General features: G+C 44.8%; 7 protein-coding genes across 7 annotated transcripts; 2 read left to right on the forward strand and 5 right to left on the reverse strand.

Moving 5' to 3' along the window:
* Positions 1–634: 634 nt before the first annotated feature.
* AOL_s00054g500 (uncharacterized protein) lies at positions 635–1,898 on the reverse strand (the record flags this gene model as incomplete). Its single annotated transcript, XM_011121816.1, has 3 exons — positions 635–936; positions 1,064–1,336; positions 1,727–1,898. 3 exons carry the CDS (start codon positions 1,896–1,898, stop codon positions 635–637), a joined length of 747 nt encoding a protein of 248 aa, XP_011120118.1.
* Positions 1,899–3,204: 1,306 nt separating this feature from the next.
* On the reverse strand, positions 3,205–6,221 carry AOL_s00054g501 (uncharacterized protein; the record flags this gene model as incomplete). Its single annotated transcript, XM_011121817.1, has 6 exons — positions 3,205–3,999; positions 4,058–4,145; positions 4,209–5,467; positions 5,546–5,630; positions 5,729–5,815; positions 5,971–6,221. 6 exons carry the CDS (start codon positions 6,219–6,221, stop codon positions 3,205–3,207), a joined length of 2,565 nt encoding a protein of 854 aa, XP_011120119.1.
* A 3,360-nt stretch (positions 6,222–9,581) lies between these two features.
* Positions 9,582–11,240, reverse strand: AOL_s00054g502 (uncharacterized protein; the record flags this gene model as incomplete). The annotated part of the gene is made up of 2 exons (XM_011121818.1): positions 9,582–11,039; positions 11,229–11,240. 2 exons carry the CDS (start codon positions 11,238–11,240, stop codon positions 9,582–9,584), a joined length of 1,470 nt encoding a protein of 489 aa, XP_011120120.1.
* An 8,065-nt stretch (positions 11,241–19,305) lies between these two features.
* On the reverse strand, positions 19,306–21,641 carry AOL_s00054g503 (uncharacterized protein; the record flags this gene model as incomplete). Its single annotated transcript, XM_011121819.1, has 5 exons — positions 19,306–20,682; positions 20,746–21,075; positions 21,145–21,232; positions 21,302–21,551; positions 21,608–21,641. 5 exons carry the CDS (start codon positions 21,639–21,641, stop codon positions 19,306–19,308), a joined length of 2,079 nt encoding a protein of 692 aa, XP_011120121.1.
* Positions 21,642–21,839: 198 nt separating this feature from the next.
* Positions 21,840–23,218, forward strand: AOL_s00054g504 (uncharacterized protein; the record flags this gene model as incomplete). The annotated part of the gene is made up of 3 exons (XM_011121820.1): positions 21,840–22,180; positions 22,239–22,636; positions 22,695–23,218. 3 exons carry the CDS (start codon positions 21,840–21,842, stop codon positions 23,216–23,218), a joined length of 1,263 nt encoding a protein of 420 aa, XP_011120122.1.
* Positions 23,219–23,422: 204 nt separating this feature from the next.
* On the reverse strand, positions 23,423–24,013 carry AOL_s00054g505 (uncharacterized protein; the record flags this gene model as incomplete). The annotated part of the gene is made up of 4 exons (XM_011121821.1): positions 23,423–23,537; positions 23,605–23,729; positions 23,828–23,898; positions 23,965–24,013. 4 exons carry the CDS (start codon positions 24,011–24,013, stop codon positions 23,423–23,425), a joined length of 360 nt encoding a protein of 119 aa, XP_011120123.1.
* Positions 24,014–24,570: 557 nt separating this feature from the next.
* On the forward strand, positions 24,571–26,120 carry AOL_s00054g506 (uncharacterized protein; the record flags this gene model as incomplete). Its single annotated transcript, XM_011121822.1, has 4 exons — positions 24,571–24,706; positions 24,790–25,282; positions 25,352–25,582; positions 25,637–26,120. 4 exons carry the CDS (start codon positions 24,571–24,573, stop codon positions 26,118–26,120), a joined length of 1,344 nt encoding a protein of 447 aa, XP_011120124.1.
* Between the last annotated feature and the right edge of the window lie 523 nt (positions 26,121–26,643).

Here is a 26,643-nt window from a genome sequence, read left to right on the forward strand (position 1 = left end):
TATAGCCCTATCTACAAGCCATAGTACTAAAAACGCCCCCCCCCCCCCCCCCCCCCCCTCAACCAATCGATCCACGAAATATTAAATCTCCAAAATTTCTTATTAATATATACCCTCATATCAAACATAATCTATAGCTAGTATATATAATCATAACCAACAAGAACCAATCAAAACTAAAAAAAAGAAGAAGAAAAAGAAAAATAAGTATAAAAAAATGTTAAAAGAAAGACTATACAATATTAGTAATTAATAATAAAAGAAGAAACTAGAAGGAAGCCTCATACCCGCTATCGACATGTCGATGGTTAATTCGTAATTAAACAATAAAGCATCTTATCATATCCAAAAAAAAACCTCATACCGCGTATTACCGTAGTACCCTCCAACAGTACTTGCAATGCACCTTCTATCCGATCCCCAATATTATTTGCAAGGCCTTCCCCAAAATTAAAAAGAAGAGAAGAGAAGAAGAAGAAAAGAATGTATACAGAAGAAGAAGAAAAGAAAACCGGAGGAGCCCTTCCAAAAACTCGTCCAGTATATATAGGGCCTCACCACCAAGACCACCCTGAATACCCCATCTCACACGTCAATTAAAGAACTCAAAACCCCCCCCATTCGAGTACCCCCCTTACGAACTCCCCAACGTCCTCCCGGCACCTCCAAAGTTACTAGCACCCCCGCTAGCACCCCCACCGTTCCCACCAGCAGGAGGACTATTCCTAGGATTCATTCTCAAACTGGGCATATCGATCCCTCCTCTAGCTCCAGCTTCCTCCGAAAAGGTCGGTAAAACCAGCGTATGTCCCGCAGAATCCCTCGCATCCAAGGCCACATAGAACGGTATTCTCGAAAGCAACGGCCTCAACTTCGTCTCCACGAACTTCAAAACCTTCTCTGGCGGTTCCAATAGCTTTAAATATTCCGATGCATCTGTAATCATCCCCCATAACAAAATCCATTAGTAACCTGATCCTCAAAAAGAATAAACCCCACAGCAACGGCAAAGCTAGTAACGGAAAGAGCAAAGACCGGCGGGGAAAGGAGAAAAAAAACCTACAAGCCCATCCAACCGTCATAGCCAAAATATGAATCAACCACCCAGTCCCTCCGAACACAAAGATCTCAAGCACAAGCACAAACCCAACCACAGGAGCCCAACTGGGTATCCTATACCCAGCGATCCAATAATACGGCTTGTATTTATATATCCTCGTCGCATCCATCGCCGCAAACATCACGATAAACACCGACATGCCGTAATAGATTCCATTCCCGCCGAAGAAAAATTTATCGATAACGGTATATCCGATAGCCGGGAACGTCGAGAATGCTATATAAAAAAGAAGTCAGTTCCGCCTCTTTTTTTTCTTCTTCGCTTCCAGGGTTATATAGTAAGCTATGCGATTTGAGGGGGGTAAAACATACGTCCAACAATCATCAACAGCGTATGCAACGTCCCTTTCTCCCTTTCAAACCGTGATAACGGATACGTCACCGCCAGTAAATTGATAAGAATATGTATCCATCCTTGATGCACGAATGGATAAGTATTCAACCTATGCACTATACACCAGAACCTCCCTCCAAAAAGGAGGAAACAATCATTAGCAAAATCCAATCCCTTCCACAACCACCCTAAAAAAAACACCGTCCCCAAATCTATGCGCCCCTTCTCCAAAGAAGAAAACACCACACGAAAGCTGGGATAGTTTTTGCATACGCTGTGTAATCCCAAAATTCTTGTTATCAAGCTCCAACACGGCATCAGAGTCGGATATGCGACCGAGAATGAATAATAATACGGTAAGCCCCAGTAGACCACGGGTGAGTATCGGAAGCCGTCGAACGGTGGATGCTATTCGATCCGGTACGTTATCAAAATTTGGGAGCATGGTTTTTTTGTTTGAAAAGATATTAGGGGAAGAAATATTTTTTTTTTTTGGACGCCGGTAGGACCCGGTGTGGAGCGTAAGGAGAGAAACGGGAGTTAAAAAATGTCGCGAGCTTTGCTCTCTCTATTTCTCTCTCTCTCTCTTTTTATTCTTCACAGCCAAGAGGTCGAATCCATGGGTCGGGTGAGGATGCGAAAGAACTTCGATTCTTGGGAAGGATGAGAAGAGGAAGGTGATTTAATCCTTATTTAATTTTTATTTTTATTTTTAAAAAAAGGTTCTGGTTGGAGATGGGAAGGAAGCTAAGCGTGAGGTAGTGTAATGTAGTGCCGTGTTATGTAAGGCGAGTCCGATGATGCAGTTAGAAACCAGGATCTTTGGGCAGCTGCCGTAAACACCAAGCTCGGAGCGCCAACGTTTCCCGGCGCCGAACTGCGCCCAGCCGAGACTTCACCGCCAACACCGCCAATCCCGAGCTGTACGTCGTTTATGGGGCGATATTTTTATATTATATTATCTTAAAAGAAATTAAATCAAGATCTGACCAGCTCGTTCGGACTAATTGTATTTTGACGTACGTATTCACAATCGTATATACTAAAGACAGAAGAGTGGATATAAAAACTAGACGGAAGAAAAATGAAAATGAAAAAGGAGGAGGAGGAGAAGCTCAAAAAATCAAAAGGAAAAAGGAGAAAAAAGGGGAATTGCTTCATCGCAGATAGAGCTTCCCTTTCTCTCTCGGTTTCTTCATCTCTCTCATAACGCCAGTCAATGAAATTTAAATACCAAAAGGATGGAAAGAAAAGGAACGAAGAAGAAGGAGAGTAAGAAAAGGAAGGTAGAGAAGTACAACCCACAGACGTCTGACGCCGGTCATAACAATGCAATGTTAAAAAGGAAACAGCCACATTAACGGAGGGAAAGAAAAATGATATAAAACAGCTCCTCGCATACCAGGTCGAAGACGTCTGGGCATGATAGCATATCGTACAGGCGCAATAACAATCCACGCGCGAGCATGGAAGCAAACTAGAAAAAGGAAGAAGGCTGAGGAAACCACTAAAAAACAAAGGCCAGGCACCGGAAGATTTCCTCTATAAGAAACCCCATGTATCTTTTCATATAAATAAAGAAGCAAGAACATTTTAAACCCTTCGTCATCATATCATGAATAATAAAAAAAGAAAAGCATTGTTGTCATGGAGGAGGAGGAGGAAGTAGAGTAAACCTAGGGAGCGAACTTGCTGTCGTCGTCGCCGCTATTAATGCTGGATCAGAAAAACTTTTTTTTAATATGTTTTTGTCAAGCAAATTCGTTCCCCAACTCCGCCTCAAGATCGAAATCGTCCTCTTCCCCGTCGTGAACGCTCTCTTCCCTATCGCCATTACTCTGCGCCGGCGATGGTATACCCGATTCCCCAACCTTGGACTCTTCTGCGCTCAATGTGAGGTTTCTAAGGCTTGACGACCGGCTGTTCGACATGCGAAGGCGTTTCGATAGAGGGCTCTTGAGCATTTCTTTCTCTCGCGGCTCACTAACCACGATCTTTTGCTCATCTGTCCCGTCTGGCGGCGGAGTCGCACTCCTGTCACGCTTGTTCCCAAATGATACCTTGAGACCATCAGGTTGGTCACCAGAGTTGCTCTCGCTATCCGATTCATAGTCGGCTCCGTTCCTGCTCTCGAGGTCTGTGTCATCCGCTTCGCTCCCCATGAACTCCTGTAGATCCCTGTCCATCTCGTCCCAATTTATGTCGTGTAGGTCTGGTGCCTCTTCAGCTTCACCGGGTAGAAGCAGGTCAGGAATGACACCTGGCCTTCCGTCGAGAGTATGTATATCGCTATCGCCGTCATCATCATCATCCTCTTCTTCATCGGAACTTAATTCCATGTGGTCATCAAGGTCATCAAACCCCATCGAACTAGATGGTAGTGGCGGACTACTGTTGGCGAATCTCTCCTCCGGGTAGATATTTATTAGGAATGGAGTTTCGTCTAGTTTATGCCACATCGTTATGGACTGGAAAAACCATTGTGGGGTAACAATCCTGATATGAGGAAATTTGGTAGCCGCAGTTCGTACTTTCGCCGTGCGCGTCTAAAAAGCTGTTAGTCAGTCACTTTCAAATATAACCCCAAGCCGTCCCATAGCTTACCCTGGCAGCTACAACGTGGGTAACTGCTGCGCTGATCCCGTCGACCACCATGGCCCCGAAAGCCCTCCCCCATTGAGCAACATCAGAACTATGTCAAGTTAGCTAATTTTCCTCCAATAAAAATTTGGTGGATCAAGCATTCCCCCCTTACCTCTGAACATCAACACCAAGCGGAATCACACCAGAAAAGACGATCACGATATTATCGAAAACCCGTCGTTTCATCCGCGGCATGATATGCTTAATGTCTGGAACATTGCTCAAATAATCGCCATCACCACCCCCACCATGCTGAATCCTCTTCCCTCCTTTCCCACCTCCTCCCCTAACCTGTGCAACCCTACCACCTTTGGTAGTTACCAACCGTCTCTGATATTCCTCAAAAAACTCCAGATGAACCTCCGTCAGAGCTTTCTCCAGATATTCCAGCTCGTTGTCATTATCATGCAGCAGATTATGCCGATGACCGCTGTCGCTATTTGTATCGCCATTGTTCGAGTGGTTGCTAATACTGTCGCTATCTTGCTTGTCAAGAACCTCCTGTTTCTTGGCCAGCGGTCTATCCTTTTGCTGCGCTGTCAACGTTTCGTTTTGTCGTACGGTCTGCTCGGCTAAAACATCCGGATCATCGCCACCACCCATTTCCACGAGCTGTTCTAGAGGCGATACGTCGGTCTCTTCTCCGTCTTCCTTCTTAGCATCCGGCGAATCCTCCATCGTTGTGTCTTCCGAGCCATTAATTGTGATGATCACGGGAGGAGCGGTTAGTTGCTGGGGGTTTATGACTTGCGGGTCGTCCTTTGTCGTATGCGCCACTGTCGCAGCTTGCTGGGCAAGTTGGTAGTCATGTCTCTTTGGCAAGAAACTGGAATTAATATCTCCAATCCCGACGAAGAAATCATACGGCGTGACCTTAATCAAATTATCACTCCACTTCCAAACATCGCCTCTGTCGTCTATGATAACCACCATTTTCGTATCTACCGGGAACAACCGCTCCAAACTTTTCGATGTTAAACTTCCACTCTCGTCTCTACTTAATATCCTCTCTCCAAAGATGCTACCTTCGGGATCTACAATCTTAGCTATGCTCATAGCATACGCCCTAGTTCCCATGGTGTATATATGGCATTCGTAGATTTTTGATATGTTGGATAAGAATCGCTTAAGACCGGGACGGAGCTTGACATAGTACCAGCAGCCTCTACCTCCTGCGCCTTCGTCAAGCAACTGAAATGCCTCCACATCCTTTACCGCATGGTAATTTGGATTTGACGGGTCATCTCTCCATTCTCCAACGGTGGGATCTACGGTAGCTTGAATGATCGTTTGATCCAAGTCGACGACGAGCGATAATTTCTTAGCTGAGAGTAATCGCTTTTTGGCTTCCTTTTCTATATTCTCGGCTTCCTATTGGGTTTTGTAAAAGGTAGGTATATTCGTTAGCGCAAAGGGAACAGTGTAACTGTCGTGCGAGGTCCATCGTACCCCTCTACTGATCTTTAAACCGGTATTATCGTGCGTAACGTTAATGTTGGCGGTTTCGAGATTGTGAAAGTTGATATAGGTTTGCCTAAAGCCCACCAACAGCAGGTTAGTGTTAGCGAACTGAAATATTGGAGGTGAACCCAAAAATCTAGAAGCCATTGGGAAGGAGCAAAAAGAGCATACTCAGACATGTCCATGCCACAGACGGCGCATTGGTTATTCCACACAACAGGATGCGGACATGGCTCGTCAATCTCCACTATTGCCGTGCTAGACCAAGGAAACCCACACAATTAGCAATTTAAACGCTTTCCCCATCACCTTCCTCCCCTGTCTAACCATCCCATTACCATCATCATCATCTTATTATTCTTCTTCTTCTTAGCGGAGCCGCCGGAACCGACAGCGGGGGAGCAGTATCTTACGATGGCGAATTGACAACCGACCCCTTCCCCACCATCCACTTCTTGATCTTGCCTTCAATAGGAGTCTCATATTTGGATATGATATCCATAACCTTCTGAACCTCCTCTCCATCCTCATTGTCTTCCGTTATCAGGGTTTTATAAGAATATGTGAGGATCGGCTGTAACTTCTTGACGTCGGCATTTTGGGTAAAGTGGATTTGGGTGATCGTGACCGGGAACCGGGTCGACGGCGCGAATGTGAGCAGCATGATGTGGCGAATTCTTCTTCCTTCTTCTTAATTTTTCGAAATTAAGAACAGAGAGGGAGACTGTTGGAATTGGTGAAACCCTGAATCGATCCAGGATAGGGTTTTTTTTCCTTTCCTTCTTCTTGTTCTTTTTTTAGAGCAGCTTTGGTTTTTCTTTCTAGATCTTCGGGAATGATATTTTTTTGGATTCCTTTTGCTTTTTTCCCCAATTTCTCTTATTCTTCCCGCTTTTCTTCGTATTGTTCAAGACTAGATGCCCTTTTTTTCCCGCTAAGCTCCAGGAAAAGCGACCCCGGGGGTTCCTTTCCCTGTTGGCTGGTTCCGAGAGGGTATGACGAATGGGAAGGGACCAATGCGAAGGACACGTGAAGCTCCAGGGTCGGAAAATATTCCTGAAGCTTGAAAAGTAGGGCGTTATTCTAGAAGCAAAAAAGAATAAGAAGAATGAATATAGAAAAGAGAGAGAGAGAGAGAGGAAGTGCTTGGGGGTGGTTGGAATTTGAGGTGGTTTGTTTGGTGGAGATAGGTTGTGGTGTCGCGAGGCAGGGTGAGTTCGGATCCCGTCCCCCTTCAAACAAGCCAAAAAAAACAAGTACGTACCAAAAGGTCGCCGGCACGGGGAACAAGCTGGAGCTAAAGTAATCCAGGGGGGACAAAAGAGGTAAATGACGAATTGAAGATATATCAAGGTGGTGAGGGAAGCAGTAGGTTGCGATTAGAGGAATTGTGGATGGGAGTGAGAGCGATGATGAGTGGTGAGGAGAGTAAAGAGAGAGAGAGAGAAGGAGGAAGGAAGGGAAGGGAAGAGAGAAAGAAAGAGGGATGGCGTGAGAATGATGGTGATGTTTGCGTGAGGGAATGGAGGAAGAAGTGAAATGAGGTAGAAGGAAGAAGAAGAGGAAGAAGAAGAAGAAGAAGAAGAAGCAGAAGAAGCAGAAGAAGCCAAACCCGCTTCCAAGTGAACCAAGTAAAGTGCTACTCAAACCGACCTACTCGAACACTTCTTCTTTAAGTATTCGGTCAAAACGAGTAGCGACGATGCGGTCAAAGCTAGCTAATGCCAGGCCCAGAGCAGGGCCATTTCCACAGCCGAAAGCTTGATTTGATGCGATGCGAGCGAACAGTCTAGACAGCCACCCCGGACATTTTCTATAGTAAGTAAGTACTTATTAAGTCTCAATATCGTGAAGGTTTAAAAAGAAGAAGGAGAGACAGAAAATGTCAAGAGGGATCATAGTATAATTCCATAGAAAGTTAAGAGGAGTTTTCGCGGGGGAAATTCGAATTCGGATCCTGCGCTGGTTCAGGGTCCGACAGTGCCATTATTAAATGTCGAAAGTAGACAGACAGACAGAAACGGCAAATCTAAACCAGCCTGCTGTCCACCGACAGATATTTCCATACCCTCGATATGCTGCCTGTAGTTCACCCATCACCATCACCATCACCATCACCATCATCTTCATATATATCCTCGATTATGTAGTATAAACAAGTATACAATAGAAGGTAACATTTGAATCCATCTCATTGGTCACAAGCCAAATGTTTGCGACTGCATTTCCGTCGCATTCGTGACGTCCCCATCATCCACGGTATTAGCCATCATATTCAACCAATCCAATCCCATCAATATATCCTTAATCGATAACCGCGAAGAAGAAGAAAAAGAAACGAAACCTGTGTACCTACTGAAGTTACTTGCCTAAGTAAGAAGTAGGTATTATAATAATTCTAGAAACCCACCATCTTCGGCCTAGTTCAGTCTCTTCAAATAAGTAACTTCGAACTTGAACTTTGTCTCATCCCGTTCCAACGTCAGTCAACACATCTCGTATATCATATCATACCATACCATACCGGAAGCACACTACACGATGATACCATCATTAATTACAACATCGTCAAGACTAACCCAATACTAATATCCTCACTAACTTAAATATAAAAATAAGCACGGTACGGACGGAGAATTTATTTCCTGCAGCAGCCTTATAAAATCTCATATGCATGCATACATATTTAGGGATATAACTCAACCCGCTGAATTGTAAAAATTACGTGCTCCCCATACCACAAAGACGCCATGAGAGAGCTCCATCTTAACACGTACCTACACCCCCCCTTTATAAATTCATCATCCTCCTTAATACTACTTTCCTTTATCTCTCTCCCCTTTCCCTTCCAATTCCTTTTTTTAAAAATTTAATATACATCTACGGTCACTTTTTTGGCAATATACGCTTCAATCGATTGATTGATTGATTGATTGATTGATTGATTGATTGATGAATAACGAAGTTTTTGAAAATTCCAATAGCTTTTTATTTTCTCTCTCTCTCTCTTCTGAATTCCCATAATCTGCTTTTGAAGATACTACATAAGTACATACTTAGGTACATACTAAATAAAATAAAAGAATAAAGATCGAATGATCGAATAAATATACCCACTTTCCCCTCTCTCTCTCTTCTTCCCGCTAACTTTTACCCCCCCTTCGACAACTAAACTTTTTTGATATAAATCCAACTTTTTGGAGTCCTTCCTCTCTCTTTTTTTTAACCTTTCAATTCGTCAATAGCTTTTGTGGCTTTTTTCTTTTACACAGATACACGGAAAGAAGAAAAGGACAGAAAAACCAAAAAAAAAACTCTTCTTTTTTGTTTTCAAAAGCAGAAAGGAAAGAAAGAAAAAAGCATACTGGTCATCATCTTCGTTATATTGGAAAGAAGAAAAAGAATAAGAAGAAAGATAAGAAGGTTAAAGCAGACAACTTCAAAAAGGAAAGTGAAAATCAAATAAAAATCAAATCAAATAAAACAAGGCAAAGAACAATTGCAATTCTAACAAAGCAGACGATTATAATCTAAAGAAAATGGGGCAATATAAAACTAAAAACCGAATTCGAAATAACAATAAAAAAAAAGGAAACGAAGAAGAACATGCATTCTCTCTCGTCAGGTCGAAAAGCAAAAAGAACGCCGATGAACTCATCCCACATGAAGAGAAAACCGATCCCAAACTACTTTTTTGAAACGAATCAATCCATTTTGGACCCCGACCTGACACCGTAAAAAAAAAAGATGTATAAAAAAAGGAATCCGCACCAAATTATAAGTGAAGGCTACCATGATATAACCCCATTTCTCTCGCTAAACCGCAGGAACGGAAAAGATGGAAAAAATAGAAAAAAGATCAGAAGCATCAGATTAAACGAAGAAATCCCAAAGAAAAGAATAAGGGAAGGAAAGAAAAGAAAAATGAAATGAAAACGACCCAGGGTATATGAAGATCAAAGATGACCAATTTGGGGGGAGGGGGGTATCAATGACGGAACGGGGGTTCGATTGTGCGAAAGGATCAAGTGTAGACACCTCTCCTGAGATCTCCTCTATCCCTCTTCGCCTTCTCGCACTCCCTTTCATCAACAACCAACCTTCCTGATGTCACACTTCCGGGAATGCCCGTATATGATGAGGTCGGCGAGGCGGTAACAAGTGGGTAACTGGCATCCAAGCACCCGAACCTTCTTGCCAAGGCCCCTAGCAATGTGGCAAAGCAAGCGTGGACCTCGACAAATAATTGTTCCCGACCAACTAGCTCCGCCAGATCCTTGCCTCTTTCGACTCTCGCCGGCCGCCTTAGGAATCCGTCCGGACAGGTGCTATGTTTGATAATGGTCGACCCGGAAAGCTCCTGCCGAACTTGGTCGTGTGAGTTAGGCGACACCGGGCGCGACGCTTCAGATGCAAGGTTCTTGATTCGGGCAACTAGCTGCTCGAACACCGATGTGATGTAACCGTATGCGGCAACGATCTTCTTGACATCTGGGCACAAACATAACAGGGCATATGTACGGCGGTTGCTCCGAATCTTAGGGTCGACCAGTCGAAAGACATATGCGATTGTGTGACCGGCGGATTCGTCACCGACAAATATCGGTCCGGTTTGGCCCGGTAGAGCTTCGCATGACAGGGTCCTGACGCAGGCTCTTCTCAAAGCGGCAAACTTTTCCGGTGCAGATGGGAAACGGGCCGAAAGGTAGGTGAGGTTGTGAGTGTGAGGTGGAATGTAAGCATCGAATCGGTCATAGAGTTCCTGGCTCTCCTCGGAGGCCGTCGATGGAAAGTCGATATCATCATTCAAGTTGGATTTGGAGGAAGAATTCGACGACGAAGCGGACGAGAGAGACCGTCGACGAGGTTGATGTTGCATATACGGCTCCTCGTGGTCGGAAGTAGCAGGTCTCCTAGGTTGGTAGTAAGACTGTCGCCTCCCATGTCGGTAGGTTCTCTGTTGGGCCTGCTGCTGCTGCGCCTCGGCTTCCATCTGATGTCGACGTCTCTCCTCAACGCTACCCCCGGCTAGGACTACCTCTTTGGATCGCAAAACCGGTACCTTCTTACCATCCTTTAAGGGTAATCGCTCGGTGAGGTTTTTCGGTAAGCTAAGGTTGCAGTTGGCGCAGGTATCGCTCAAACCGGATGAAGCAGTTGACAACAACGATTGATTGACAGAACCGGAAAGCGAAGCATGGCCCGGTTTCGGCGACAGGGGAGGGGTAGCAACAGGAGATGCATTCGGCGATATCGAAGACCTGGAGGAGGAAAGGTAGCCGTTGGATCGGGAGGTGGCTTTTAGGGAACTAGTACGGGAGGGTGGCGAGGACGTAGGGGCAGACGATGGAGGAGAGTCGTCGCTGGAATAGCCAGCGTAAGGGCCTATTGTCGTGGTACATGTCTGGCACGAAGGAGGGAGAAGTTGGGTGCAAAGGATGGATGTTGGACCGTGGATTTCGCAGAAGTGGGCGAGGGAGAACTAGAAAGATTTGCGGCAAGACGGTTAGAAATTTGTATCAAAAAAAGAGGATGCGAAACGGGACGGAGTGAGGCTATGACCAAACATTTGTTCGAGTTCCCATACACTCCATAAAACAAAGAACAGGAAGACATGTATCCTTTCCAGCGAAAATACAAAAGCAATGAGATCATAGTGAGGGGAACTTACAGTAAAATCCATGGTGGCAAATTTTTGCCTGGGAGGAGTGAGGTTGAAGTTGAAGTTAAGGTTGAGAGGTGTTGTTGCGATTGAAGTGTGATTGCAATTGATCTATGGTACTTGATAGGTAGTAGTCTTGTCTTAGCCGTCTACGCTCAATGGCAAACCGGACCCTGTCGAGGGAGAGAAAAAAAAGAGTTAAAGTTTTATAAGCAAACGTCAACGTAACAATTATTAAAAAGAAGACGGTATCGGAGTTATTCGATCGATGGGGGGGTCCCAGGAGGTTGGATGGGACCAGAAGGGAGGGAGGGAGAGCTATGATGAAGCGATAGCGTAAGAGAAAAGGGACTGTCGAATGGATGTGAGTGGATTGGAGTGGAGTGATGTGTGTGATGTGATATGAATGATGGAGGGCGGATTATCATTATAAGTAAAAAGAAGCAGCAGAAGCAGAACTGGAAGCAGAACAGGTCAGGACTGGACGGGACTGGACTGGACTGGGCAGACAGACAGACAGACAGACACACACAGACAGACAAAGGAACAGACCCCAACCCAACCCGGCCCACCCACACCCACCCACACCACACACACCTTCCTCCGCAGACTAGCCAGCCAGTCTAACCCGCTCTAGTTCAGGCGGACCAGAAAGACAGACGGTACCGCCAATTCACCCTGCGGCCGAAGCTGTCTGTCTGTTCGTTTGTTCGTCTGTCCTGTCTGTCTGTCTGCTGGCTATAGGGCTAGCGTCGTCGGGGTAGCTTTGTACCTGTGCTTGTGTGCATTGAGCAAGAAGAAAGAAGAAAGCAGAGCTAGGTACCAGGATGCAATCTGAATCCAATCCATTGGCTGTTGCCCACCACCACCTTTTTTTACTAATGGAGACTACCCTTTCCCTTCTTCTTTCTTTTCTTTTGCTGTCTTTTTTTCTTCTTTTCTTTTCTATACCCGAGTCCCCTCGTACAGAAATCAGATACTGTAACTGACTGGACCGAACAGGGAAAAAGCCGAAATTCGAAATATTGATAAAATAAATATCTCGAAGAAAAAAACAATGGGGGGAGCACAGACACTTCATTCGGCTTCAACAGTTACTGCGTGCTGCGTGCTGCGTACTGTGTACCGTGTACCGTGTACTGCAACGGTGATTGATCCTGCCGCTGGCTGTTGCCTTCGACGATTCATTCAAAGACAATAACACTCTCCGTGAAAAGGAATATATCACAGGCAAGCAACCTACTTTACTTCGTACGTAGTATCCGGTATATGCCATCAGGTGTGTGGTGTGAAGTGACATCTCTCGTGGGTCCCCCCCGCCGGTCCGAGGCGCAAAGGAGTCCGGAGTATGGTTTGAAAGCAGGCGAAACAAAAAAAAGAAGCCCTCGAACCTTCTAGCTTGTAGCAGACTGCCATTCCTTTCTGTTGTTTCCTTTCCTTTCCTTTCTCTTCAATCTATCTATCTCTGATCTGAATCTGTTCTAATCAAAGAACAGACAACAAAACGGTAACGTTCTGTCGGGTCCGTCATGATATGAACGACACATGTCAAAGCGAGAGAATCGAATGTGGTGTCGCCTTGATATTGTTCGCATCAGACGAAATCCGGCCCACATGCACGTTTTTCTGCTTCGATAGGTTTTTTTTGATCTGATAGTTTCTACTGCGGCTGGGACAGGGCTCTAGGGCTCTTTGGGGGACTGAATAGATGCAATATACTTGCAGAAGAAAAAAAGAAATAAAATTTAAAAGCAAGCAAGCAGGAAAGAGAAAGAGAGAAGAAAAGATGGGGGAATGAAATCACACCCATGAGTGAGCGAGGGATCGAAGTGAGCTTGAGGGGGCACAACATATACAGGACGAAAACTCCGGGCTCCAATAGTAATCCTCGAATTGTCCCATTTCAACAAATCATAGATGCAGAATGCCAATTGGCAGAAATCAGAAGCATAGGCATAGGCAGGAGCAGAAGCAGAAGTAGCTTACCTTGCTTGCTCTCTAATTCTGACTCTCGGGATAGGCAAAAGTCCCTCGCTGACCGGCCTCTCTTAACTGTCAACTGTAACTGCACCGTCTGTACGTCTGTTTCACGATATCCCTCAAATATAGAAGAATATCTATACGAATGTATGTGTGTAAGTATGTGTGTACTGGCGGGTCGAGGATCGAAAAAGTTAACCACTCTGCTTCTGAAATCCTCCTACTGTGTGTACTGATTTCTGATTTCTGGTTTCTTCCGTGTTCCCTTACCCGCGGCTTCCCTTGACACAAAAAAGGAAGAAAGACGAACCCGTGACTGAATCGAAAGGTAGATCCCGGTTGAATTGAATTGGACGAGGTTTGATTGATTGGGGTTTCTCTTTTTATCGATATCTGAGAATAACCGTTGGATAAAAACGAGAGCTTGCAGATTGCATGCAGAGACAACTTGCGACAACTGCATCTAGGGTACCTGCTGTTCTAGAAGAAAGAGGCTACTGAGTATTATGACAGGTGGAGTCCTATATGTATGGGATTAATATATATGGGTAAGTAAGTAAATGCAAATGGCTTGCAGTGCAGCAGCAGCAGGAAGTCTGTAACTTTGGTTAGGGATAATTTCCTAATACCCGAAGAATGTCCAGATATGTAAAAAAAGGTCTAAAAGATATCGCCAAGTTTAACATAGTATCTCTCTCTTCTTTCTATGTGTGTGAAAACGGCGGGTGTCTTCTGCGCTTGAACGACTGGAATGTAGTAAAGAGACCGAATTCGAAGGCAACTTTCAATAGAATGCTGGGGCCGACGTCCACGGATCCGACCGTCCGGAACGGTTTAGCCAAACGGTCTTGCTGCCGTAGTTTTACGATCGTATGATCGAGAACATACCTATATCATAACTATTATACTAGTACTAGTACTAGCTAAGTAAGTAAGTACCTATATTGGATAATACGAGAGGATCGTGCGTCCGCCTTTTAATTCAAAGCTTCAAACCAATGTCATACCATATCATATCATCTCGAACAGAGAGTTTCTAAATATTCACACCACCGAAATTAAAACCGCCCTAAACTCACTACGTACGTGTATCTTGATATCTTAATTTTCTTCTTTTCGCATATATCCGTCACGTCAATCAAGTTTGCGTTTTGCAGTTTCGCTTTCTCTGATAACCGTCTACATTCAGATACTCCCCCCAAGAACCCGGCTTGGTTAGTCTGGGTCGGCATGCATGGAAAGCGTAATCAGGTACCTCCATTTCCTCGGAACAGCAGAAACAAGGAATGTATCTGCATTTTATTACGTTAAGAAAGCAAAGAACGAGAGTCCCACATAAAAACTCTCTTTTTTCCTCTGTCCTTTAAAGGCTCCAAGAGATAACGGTGGCCGACGCATGCTGCGCGGTGCTGCACCTCTTCATCAGACGAATCAAACGATCGAATGAGGCTCGAATAACCAAACTAAGGCTCCCCCGTCCGCGAAGATCACCTCTTTCTTTCTTTCTTTCTTTCTTTCTTTCTTTCTTTCTTTCTTTCTTTCTTTGTTTCCTTTTTTGCGATTCGATAAGATAGATACCATTCTATCCTCCGCCCTCCTTCTCATTAATAAACGAAACCTGTGACTTCATTTTTGGGAATTCCTTGAAGTAAAGTGTGATATGATATGATATGATACGACGCGATACGATATGATACGATCATCCCTCTGCTGGTCTATATAAAAAGCAAAGGAATAACTGGTGAGAAATGCTATTAGTTAAGTGGAAAATCCTGATAACAGGCCTATCTATCGATCACGAAGGGGTAGGACTTTCCCGCCGAGTCCGAGTACTGTCCGAGTACTTTACATGCAAAAGGGTCGAAGAGAGGAAAGAAAAGAAAAGAAAGAATATAATAGTGAATTACCAAAGCTCTGATGAAAGAAGTCATGCAAGCCATCTGCACGATTCAAAGATCATGCCTGTTGGGTTATGTTCGATATTTTCAGATTCTCGCCCGATACAAAGAAAACAATCCCTGTGCTATCAAAGTACTCACCTTACATATCCTATCGGAATCGTACGCAAATTCATGACGGTGATTATGATATATATTAGAAATCCCCCGTCATCCCTGGAATCGTATGATACTCCAGGTCTCATAGTATACTTACTTACTTAGCTATACGCGATATAATTAATCGAATGGATATTACCTTCCCGGGTTTCCCCAATGTTTCCCATTAACGTTAACCCCCCAATCCTGACACTAGCTGCAACCAGCATCACTCGACCATGGTTGTTTTGTAAAACCCTCTCGAGTTCCCTTTTTTCCCTTCTGATATGTCGTATCACTGTCGCACATGAGATCAGGTGGATGTGATATTATATTGGTGGGCCAATTTTAGAGATTTTTTTTTTGATTCTTATGGAACCTCCCGAGTACGAGTAAACATCACCGCCCTCCTCTTGCTCTTCCTCCATATTCTTCTTTGTCTTTAATATTCTTGCCATTGTGTTTGATTGATCGACCGTGAGGTAACCTAGTGATATTGTTCGAATCCGGCGAATTCAAATCTTGCTTGCTCATTCGTAGGATAATTATAACCATGCTACACGAACATTCCTGAGTAGTATATCATTGGTCGACTACTACCATTCCATGAAATTTATAAACCCGCATACGAACGTTCAAACTAACTAGTCAAAATGTCTCGCGGTTATTGATGGTTTACCTTTTTTTAAAAACAAATTTAATTAAAAGATAGATCTAAAGAGCCTAGGCTACTGACTCAAATTCATCAGCCTTAACGAACAAAATCCAATAAATTCAAACGGCGACACAGATGATCTTAAGCTTTTAACCTTCAGCGCTAACTGGTACTAGGTGATTAGTAGTTAGCCGGTATAACAACTAAATACTTATTGTGGTTACCTGCGCCTGGGGGGAATATCGTCGAACCTGCTTTTGCCTTTTACTCGAATGGAGATTAGTTAGTCGCAGTTGAAATGAGTCTGGTACGCCTTATATTGATCCTAGTCTAGTCGACTCTTTAAACTTAGTCTATTCGCTTTGACTGATCATGACAATGCAATAATGCCCGCTCATGATGGCCGCTAGAGCGCAGTTAGATATAGTATACTCCATTGTTTTCCGAGTCTAGGTAACTTTTTTTTTTTTTTCTTCTCGGAATCCTTCGCTCGGATACTATACTAACTTGGAAACCTCGAAGCTAAACCTCGAGGTCAGGCCTGTCATACATATACAGACAAACCCCATATACATATCTCCACTTCCCAGTCCCGACTCCGGTTCCCGCACGAGCTCGCTCGTCCGAAATGCGCAGCGAGTTTGGTAAACGAACCAGTCATCTTCCTTACTCATGACCGGTCCGCCTCTTCAGCTCCCATTGATGCATCACCGGATCTCGCGAGCTCTTCAAAAAATACTAAAAGAAGGCGAAAAAAAAGTGTCTACGTATGAAGTGAAGCAAAAAAATCTGTTGAGGATCTAGGATACTACTAGTCTCGGGTAGAAGAGAAAGAAGTTTTTGGTCTAAAGTATAGGATCTATGTAGTCGGGGAAAAAAGCCTGACTTTTTTTTCATTTTGACTTTTTTGTTTTAGTCTGTTTAGTCGTTAATTAGATTATCACGTACCTTTGTCCCGTCTACGGATGGTTCGAAATAGTACTAGCCACTATTCTCCAGAACCTCCCTCGACTCGATCCCACCGACCCGCCCTTCCCTCCGTACATAAACTCTCCATCCATCGCATCTGCATCCTCTAAAGGACCAGCTTTGGATCAGGAATAATTGCGAGAGAACCCACATTGCCCACCATCTTTGTCCCGCACCCGCGGTTCCAGTAAACCTTCCCCAAACCATTCCCACACACACCATAACCATACATAAGTATATACTCGAGTAAGTACTTACTATGCTGTACTCCGCACCAGTGGGAGTGGAGATAGAGGGGAAGAGAACAAAAAGCCGTTTTTTCCAAGCCACTTCCTTGTTTCCACCCTGCCTGTCCTTCCCACCTTTTCAAGGACAAAGAAACTAAAAAAAAGAAAACTTGACAGTTTAAAAAAAAGAAGTTGGAGATATCGGTAGACGTTCTAACTGTTTTTGATTTTACTCGAAGGGTTCCCACACCACCATCTCGGCTTCTATGAACATCGAAATGCGAGAGGAAGCCGGCGTTAACAGTACGAAATAAACTCTTTTTCGAACTAAAGATTGTAAGACATTGAAAACAACTAGATGTTAAAACGGTTCGTTTGATTTCTTAATTCAAGTAGGTAGGTACTTTGCTTGCAATAATCCGGGGAGGTTACTTATATTAGGTACATTCGTGCTTCATGAGGTACCGACAGTTTAGATATTAAGCCTCTATTTTCTTCTTCTTAAACTTCACCGGAGGACCCGCAAAGATTGTATGGAGCATACTAACTACTAAGTAGATATATAGTATGTAGATAATAGAAATCCCCACTAGGACTTCGCTTTCTCTAACCGGGGAAGCCTGTACATTCCGTCCGTGCTATCTATCTATCTATCTATATTTTCTTTCCTTCCTTTCCTCATTTCATGATAGTCGTGGTTGATCGAGAAAAGCATTTGCTAGCATCCTACCAAAGTAACCAAGGAGGTTATGGGGCATATTCACGTCACATGTGCGAATATCACTTCTTGAAATCTAAAATCTAATGTACATAGATTACATTACATTGACTCCTATATCGACCTCCCACCACGGTCCCAATGGTCCAATAGGAAGCACCGCGCAAAGACGCAGTTTGGTTTAGCATTGTCAAAGACCCCAAAATTAAAGGGCTTTGGGCTTGGTCTGGTCCCCCCCCGTTCAACTTTTGGCCAAGTTCGAGGGGAATATGTACTATGTATATATTTGACCTATGAGAAGTCCGTATCGTAATTCTGATATTCTATTCTAATCATTCTGATCGATCAGGATGGATTTCAATCCCAGCTATAGCCAGCTAGCTAGCTAGCCCTCTCGAAATCATACATACATACATTAAGTACTTACTTACTTCTATATATCCTTCGAACATGTCATATGTCATAAATACACAACTACCACCAGCCAAGAGGTGTGGTTTAAAGTGCTCAAAAGCATAAGGATTAAATTTGAATCGGTCTGCATGCATGGTAACTAACTAACCTACCTTGACCACATCACAAACCCTTCTGCCTTGCATAGTCCGGTACCGATTCAATTGGATTCACCACCTTTTTTTTTGCTGCATGAAATTCCTGTTTCCCTGGCAAAAATCAATGCAATCTTGAAGTATGTAGGTTCCAGCTGTCAAAGCGGGAAAAAAAAAAAAAAAAAAAAAAAAAAAAAAAGAATGAGGGGCAAAATGTGATAAGGCAGATAGATACCAATTGTATATATATTTTTTTTTTCTTCTTATATGCTTGGTCGTTCGATGTTCTAGCCCCAATTGCCTGACGGTCTTTACAACACATTCCTTGAGGTTACGATGCTCGATACTCGATATTGATATTGATCAGATCTGATCCGATCTGGCCTGGTCATGGTAGTTCTTACATGACAATTCCTCACCATCAGATGGAAAGAATTCCCCCCATTCTTAAGATCTTTCTTCCAATTAGTAACATGCACGGGATCAGTCGATTTTTGGGACCTTTGGACCCGATCATTTTGCATATACGCCCTCTTCTCATGATACTTAGTAATCGACAAAAGGTTGCATATTTGATGGGTCCGAAGGGGACCCGGTCCTGGTCATGTCTTTCATGGTCCAAATCAATCTATTCCCAAAGCTGCAATTGATCAACTTTCCATTTTCATCACCACGAAAGCCTCTTCTTTCTTTCTTTCTTGCGAAAGTTGTTATTATGATCATCTTGTGAGAAAGGGTTCCTAAAAAACGTAATCGCTTCTCATCGCTTGTATTCGCTTCCAACCGCACATCGGTCCACTACACCCTCCGACAAATCTCCAACGTCCTCCAACATCGGTTAATGGGCTCACTGACCCCTCCGAGAAAACGAGCTAACTACTAAGGTAGCTAGTTCGCTATGTAGAGCACATACATACTGACATACATGTCGACAATACTGTTGCTCTCCCTTTTTACCGCCTTTGTTGCCCCCTTCTCATGATATTCCTCCGCACTTTCCATTCTTTCGCACCCTTGCCTGTCACTTCACCACCATCCACAAAATCCAAATAGGGCATCTTATCCACCCCTCCACCGCTTCCCGTACCTCTCCGTTCCTTCTGCCCTGCCCTCCCGTCCCTCCAGTCCCACATCAAATAAACCGGCATCTCGTCTCTGCCCCTACACAACAAAATCTTGTATCCATCGTCCAAGTAACCGTTGATTTCATCCTCATGGATCGGCATCAAAAGCTGGAGTTCCCCGCTAGCTTCGTTGACGCCTCTGATTATCGCCAACCCGGCAGTCACCGTTCCTTCAGCCGTTAAAAGTCCGCTCGTGCCATCGAATTGGTTCGCGGGTATGTATGGTGTTACATCATTGTTTTCATCATACATATTCTCAAGATACTGGATTGCCGGATGTTCCCTATCGTCGTTTTTTACTAGTTTGATCGATACGATCGTTGCGTTTAATCCTGTGAATATGAGATCTGGTGCAATACCAGTATCTAAAATTGTAACTCCATGAATAACCTTCGTCGCTCCTTTGTAAGCCGCAATCAACGGTGGTACCGCCGTTAGATGTTTCTCGAAGTCGAAAGAAGGCGAGTTGTTGTCGCTGCTGCCACTGCTGATGCCGCTAACCTTGGGCCGCTGGTGAAAATACGCAATAGTTTGTAATATCCTCAAGTCCGCCGGTGTAAACTGCTGGCTACCGGGAGTATTACCAACCGCATTTCCGGTACCCGCAGCTTCTAACGTATGCCGCTTTACTCCTTTCCCTTCTGGTAATATCTCTGCGAATACCCCGTCCACATCTCCAAGACCCACCACATCAGTTGGCTCGCAGACCGCAACTAATTCATGTAGTAGTTCCCTCCCCATACCCTTGATCCAGCCGCATGTGTTGACGATCAATGTCAACTTCTCGCCTTGCTCTACTAGTCTTCTGTATTCTCGCATCAGATCTGCTGCACAACGTAGGTAGTACTTTGGATCCTCGCGCGGAGAGATATAGCCCACATGATGCTGTCGTACTATCTCTGTAGACCCAAAGGTAGCGAATGATGGAGCTAGGATTGGAGATGTGATCTTGTGTAATGAGAGTATGCATGGAGGTGTAAAGCTTGGTTGGCCGGGGTCGAGGTCTAGGTATGCTACTGAGGATTGCTGTGAGTTTGTTATTAGGTTGTTGAGGAGGTACCGGCTGAAGGTGGATTTCCCGACGGATTTCCCGCCTACGATGAATATGGATTTTGGAGATTGTTTTGTCGAGGATAGGGTGGTGATTGTTGGCTGCCAGGAGGGGGGTAGGGTGAGAATCGGTGTGGGTTGGATTGCCGTGAGAATCTATTTTGAATGATTAGAAAGCTTCCTAGGGAATCTACAGGCAGTGGCATGAAGTGGAAGTACCGGTGTAAATGAATCAGACCCTTTCGATTTAACGATGGTACTAGTCAATGGCGGTTTCCATATCCTATCGAAACGAGGACATATTCTTCCAACGTCGTTTAATCCGCTCTGTGTGCTATGGAGACTAAATATTGCGTCGTACCCTCCATCTTTCCGAGCTGGCTTTTCAACTTTCCGCTTTTTCGACTTTGGGGCGCATTCGATTACCGGTAGAGCTTGTGTGGAAGGCGCAATAACGTCGAGAGAGACTGATGTTTCGACGACGGCGCCGCATATAGATATATTGCCACTAATGACTGATATCCTGTATTCGCCTTGAATAACGAAACTCTATGGGCGATTCTTAGTATATGTTTCGTAGCCTCCCGGGGGGACTGTGTATATAGAATTCTTCCGTACCTCCCCACGGCGCAGCTTTACTGTTGTTTCCAAAGTCTGAGTATCGTAAACGTAATTATCCTCCGTCTGTACGAAATTTGAAATTTGTCTGAAGCCCGGTCGTTAGCCACATGCCTAGTATAGGAGTGCTAGTGCATATACATGCTGCTTTTTTTACCGTGGTATGTCGATATCCGAGTCCGGAGCGGAATCTATTGTTTCCTTGGGAGGTATCGCAGATGGACTCCGTGACTTTAATGGTGTTGAAGGACTGATATTGGATATATCTTTACTATGGAATGTCGGTGTGGCTTCTGCGCCGGGCGCGATGGCCGGTGAATTGCCATTGGAATTTGAATCGGAGGGTTCTGCTTGCGCTGCTAACTGTTGCTGTCGCAGACGTCTGGCAGCGAGCGCGCTGAGTGGTGCTGTCGAATACACTTTAGCAAATTGATTGGAAATGAGGGATTAAGGTGCTTCGTACCTTTGACTTTACTATCGCTGGTTCTTTTTGACATTTCTGTAAGATGATGTTGGAAGGTTTAGGATGTTGAGAGGTTGTTAATTGGATGGGGGGAGAAATTCGTGCCGAGGCCATGCATCGCGTGGGATGCAGACAAGGAAGCGAATGAAAAAAAAAAGTTTACCTCGAAAAAGCGAACTTCTTTACTTAGTACTGACAATACTTTAACAAAAAAAAACCACCAACCAGCACAATGCCCCCGAAATCAACTTCAAAATCTACGACAACGTCGACGGCTAAGTCGCAGAAACAGTCAAAATCCAAGCCGGTGAAGTCTTCGGAATATGTGGACGATTCCGACCTTGATGACGATGAACCGATGATGGATGCGCCGCCGGCGAAAGCGACTCCAAAAGCGACAGAGAAGACTTCGAAGAAGAGGAATAGGGATGGCACTGAGAAGGTCAATGGAGCTGGAGGCAGTTCATCCAAGAAGGGGAAAGATAGCGCTGCAGCCTCTAGCTCGAAGACCGTGAAGGATAATAAGAAGACGAGCAAGAAGGTTGTGGAAGTCGTGGAAGAGTCGAGCGAAGAGTATGCTATCCACTTTTACCGTACCTGTCGTAGGATCATACTTATCGAACATCTACAGGGAATCTAAATCCGAATCTTCAGAGGAAGAGTCGTCGGATAAGGAAGATAGCGAGGAGAGCCAGAGCGAGAGCGAAGCCTCGGAGCCAGCGAAAACCTCGAAGACCACTCAGTTTAAACTTCCACTCGATAAAGATGTCCCACCCGGATTCACTCCCCTCGATATAGCATCCACAGAATCTATCCCGTCATCACTAGGTGGGAAGCAAATCTTCCTATTTACAGCTCCCTCCAAGTTCAAATTCTCAGACGTCAAGAAGATCAAGCTTCATAGCGGTCTAGACGGCGAGACTATCGAATCAGATGATGTCAAGTTCACTATACGGCGATCGATGGACTCGGTCAGTTCCAGCATGAAGGTCATGATCCCTAAACAAGGGAAGAAAGGATACCAGCTAGGTACTTTGTCATTTCAACAATTACGGTTGGGGTGATATTCTAACGAGAGAATCCTTAGCGTCCGTCGCACCAACCGTTCAATACTTGATAACAGAGGCGCCACCATCTGGACGAACAAAAATTGGAGAACAGGGATTACCGCCTCCACCTCGGAAACAACCAGAAGGGTTGAAAATGCGGTTTATGCCAGCAGGGTACGGAGAAGAGTCCGACTATAGCATCAACGAAGCTGTGTTACCCCGGAGAGACCTTGTCGCGAACGGGGACCACGATGTAGTTATGGATGAAGCTGAGCCTGTTATTGCAACGCCGAAGAAATCCAAAGGAAACAAAGACCAAGTTGCGGAGACGCCGAAAGAGAAGAAATCGAAGAAGTCGAAGACAGTAGAGGAAGTTGTAGTAATCGAAGAGGACGCGTCCGAGGAGGAGATTGAAACTAAGAAGTCAAAGAAGGATAAGAAAGACAAGAAGGATAAGAGTAAGGACGAGGATGGGAAGAAGAAGAAAGAAAAGAAGAGTAAGCATGATGAGGAAGGCAAGAAGGAGAAGAAGAAGCATAAGAAAGAGAAAGCTGAAGCCTGATCATTCATCCACACTAATGCACTTCGTCAACCGTATCACGACGATATTTCTACCAATATAAGTACCAATATCCAGAGTATCCTTATAAAATTCGTCGTGGGTATCATCGTATATATACAGACAGCTATCCTCGTGAAATAACTTTTGGTGTGATTAAGGAAGTTGAAATAGATATCGACATGCTTAGTATTCAGAGTTGGGAAGCTATTTCTGCTGCGCCTGCGCTTGCTGTTGCTGTTGCATTTGAATTTGCATTATCTCCGCCTTTTTCTTCTCACTGGCCTCTGAGAACTCGGTAATCTGCCCCTCTATTCGCTTTCTGTCGTCGAGATTAGTTAGTATCTAGAGACAGGCGGGTCGCTCCATATACGTGGGAGGGGACGCACATTTCCTTCTCGATGAAGTCTAAACGCTTATCAACATTCATGACCGCCTCGTCCTTGTCCTGCTTTATCAAAGTAGGCCCGATGAGCTTGTAGATGTTTGCATCCCCATCAAGTGTTTTGAATTCCTAACCATACACGTGCATATAATTCGTCAGTACCAGCGAAAGGTATAAGTAAATATCTCGAGCAATTAAAATAAAATATATATCGGCAGACAAAGTACCTTCTGGACAGCCTGGTTCTCCGAAAGCTGGGCATCTAGTTTCTGACGGGCTTCGATAACATCCTGGAGCTCTAAACAACCGTTAGCCATCGTGATCAAACGGTAGTTGGTTGTGCATGGTGGGGCTTGTTACATACTCTTCTGGAGATCTGTGTACTCGTCGGATAACTGCTGTACATTCGCCATTCTTGGTGTCTTAATCTCGTCCTAGCTGTAGTAAAAGTCCCGAGGAGATTCGCGAGTCCCGTTTGTAGTCGTCGAGAATGATAGATCTGGTGTATGGTCAGCTGGCTGGCTAGTCCGAAGCTGCTTTGCAAGATATTGATAATTGCAAAAGTGGGATTATATTTTGGCAGGCCAAGCGAAACGAACCAGCTCGAAACCTTGATTGCCATTTTGTTTAGCGCAAAGAAACCTCCACCTTACTTTGGTTACCCCATGTGCACTTCGTCAACGACAAACCCCCCCTCAAAGGTCCACCATTTCTCTCTCACCCCCTCGTCTTTCTGCAAGGAAAAAACACCACGAAAGCAGAATTACGTATCTCGTACGGCAGCCTGGATCTACGACAGGATTCTTTGCTACCTTAATCGAGTTCTTCTTCCGTCCGGCGTGCATGTGTGTTTTTAGCGGCTTCTGACGACGACATCGACATTCATCTTTCCTTCCACCTCTAAAATCCGATAACTTTCGTGCCATCTTCCCCCTCGTCAGCTCGAATACACGATACTTGACCTCCAACCATGGCGACTACCGACTTTCTCGGCAGGGCGATAGAAACCGTCAAGAAGGCCATTGAGGACGATACCGCTCAGAACTACGAGAAAGCCTACCAGGGTTACTATGACTCTCTCAACCTCTTCATGCTAGCTTTGAAATGTGCGAATACCCTTCCGTCATCGGCCGAAATCTCCGAAATACCATACAAAACAGGTCTACTAACAAACAATAACTCTAAACAGGGGAGAAGAACCCAAAGTCCAAAGAATTAATCCGCCAGAAAGCTACTGAGTACATGGAACGTGCCGAGAAACTCAAGACCCACCTCGCGGACGACTCCAACAAGAAAAAACCGAAAGCGATAGGCGCGAACGGGAAGGAATCTGGTTCTGGAGGGAAGGGGAAAGGCGACGAAGATGATCTCGATACCGATTCTAAGAAGCTTAGAGGCGCATTATCCGGTGCGATTTTGACTGAGAAGCCGAATATTCGATGGGAGGATGTTGCTGGTTTGGAACAGGCAAAAGAAGCCCTGAAAGAAGCCGTTATATTACCTATCAAATTCCCGCATTTGTTCACAGGCAAGAGGAAGCCGTGGAAAGGTATCTTACTGTACGGCCCTCCGGGTACCGGTAAGAGTTATCTGGCGAAAGCGGTGGCGACGGAGGCGAATAGCACTTTCTTCTCCGTGAGCAGTAGTGACTTGGTTAGCAAGTGGATGGGAGAGTCAGAAAGGTAAGGTCTAAATATGTGGCATGTTGAGACTACATGGAGCTACGGAGCTAACTTTTATCACTCTTTCAGACTCGTTAAACAATTATTTAGTATGGCAAGAGAGAATAAACCGTCAATTATTTTCATTGATGAGCTCGACGCCCTCTGCGGAAATCGTGGTGAAGGAGAATCAGAAGCTAGCAGGAGAATAAAAACGGAAATGTTGGTGCAGATGGATGGTGTGGGTCACGATTCGACCGGTGTACTAGTCCTCGGGGCCACAAATATCCCATGGCAATTGGATGGTGCTATCCGTAGACGGTAAGCTTACACTCCATTCTCTATGATAGTATCAATCTAACGGAACTATTTTAGTTTCCAACGAAGAATACACATCGCCCTACCCGATGCCGCGTCCCGCCAGCGAATGTTCCAAATCTCCGTCGGCTCAACTCCTTGCGAACTGGGACCCCAGGACTACCGACAACTTGGTAAAATCTCTGAAGGTTACTCTGGCTCCGATATCAGTATTGCAGTGAATGACGCCTTGATGCAGCCTATTCGCAAAATTCAGATGGCGACACACTACAAATGGATCGAGGTACAAGAAAAAATGAAGGACGAGAATGACGATAGGGAGGAGTGTGTGGTTAAGAGGAAGCTTACACCATGTAGTCCTGGCGACAAAGGAGCTATGGAAATGACATGGGTAGATGTGAAGAGCGAGGACCTGGCCGAGCCCCCATTGACGCTTAAGGACTTTGTGAAGGCTGTACAAAGTAGCAGACCGACTGTCAGTCAAGAAGATGTTAAGAAGAGTAATGATTGGACTGCGGAGTTTGGTAGTGAAGGCGCGTAGGTGTAGATATGGCCCCCTTTGGTTTACTTCTTATGCTGTATCGTGCGTTTTCTTACATTGTTTTGGATGTCCCCTTTTTTGTTCGCGTTTACTTTGGCGATAATCTTTTACAGGCCTATGTGCATCATGTTATATTACACCATGTTCATTCTTAAGGATATCCCTAGGTTGGTTATGGGGTTCGAGTTTAGTCTTTTGTTTTCTTCTTCTTCTTCTTGTTGATCGGAGAAGGTTGGCGGGTTACGTTCGGATGGTAAGGTGGGGTTGGTGGGGAAGAAAGCCGAGCACCCGCTCTATAGTAGTTACTTATACGTCAATCAAATTTCTAATTTCTTCAAGATCATGATATCATATGACTTTTATCACTGCGGGTTTCACTGCGGTCTCGGAGCGCGGCTTTGGACAATTCGATTACATATCTGAATTCCATTTTATACCGGTGACGGGCGCAGGGTCTCGTTCCGATGCTAGCCGGTTCAAGAAAGCGCGACTCCGAAACCCAGCGCCGGAATCTGGGGTAGCT

Source organism: Orbilia oligospora (genome assembly GCF_000225545.1).
Source record: "Orbilia oligospora ATCC 24927 unplaced genomic scaffold scaffold00054, whole genome shotgun sequence".
Lineage (NCBI taxonomy): Eukaryota > Fungi > Ascomycota > Orbiliomycetes > Orbiliales > Orbiliaceae > Orbilia > Orbilia oligospora.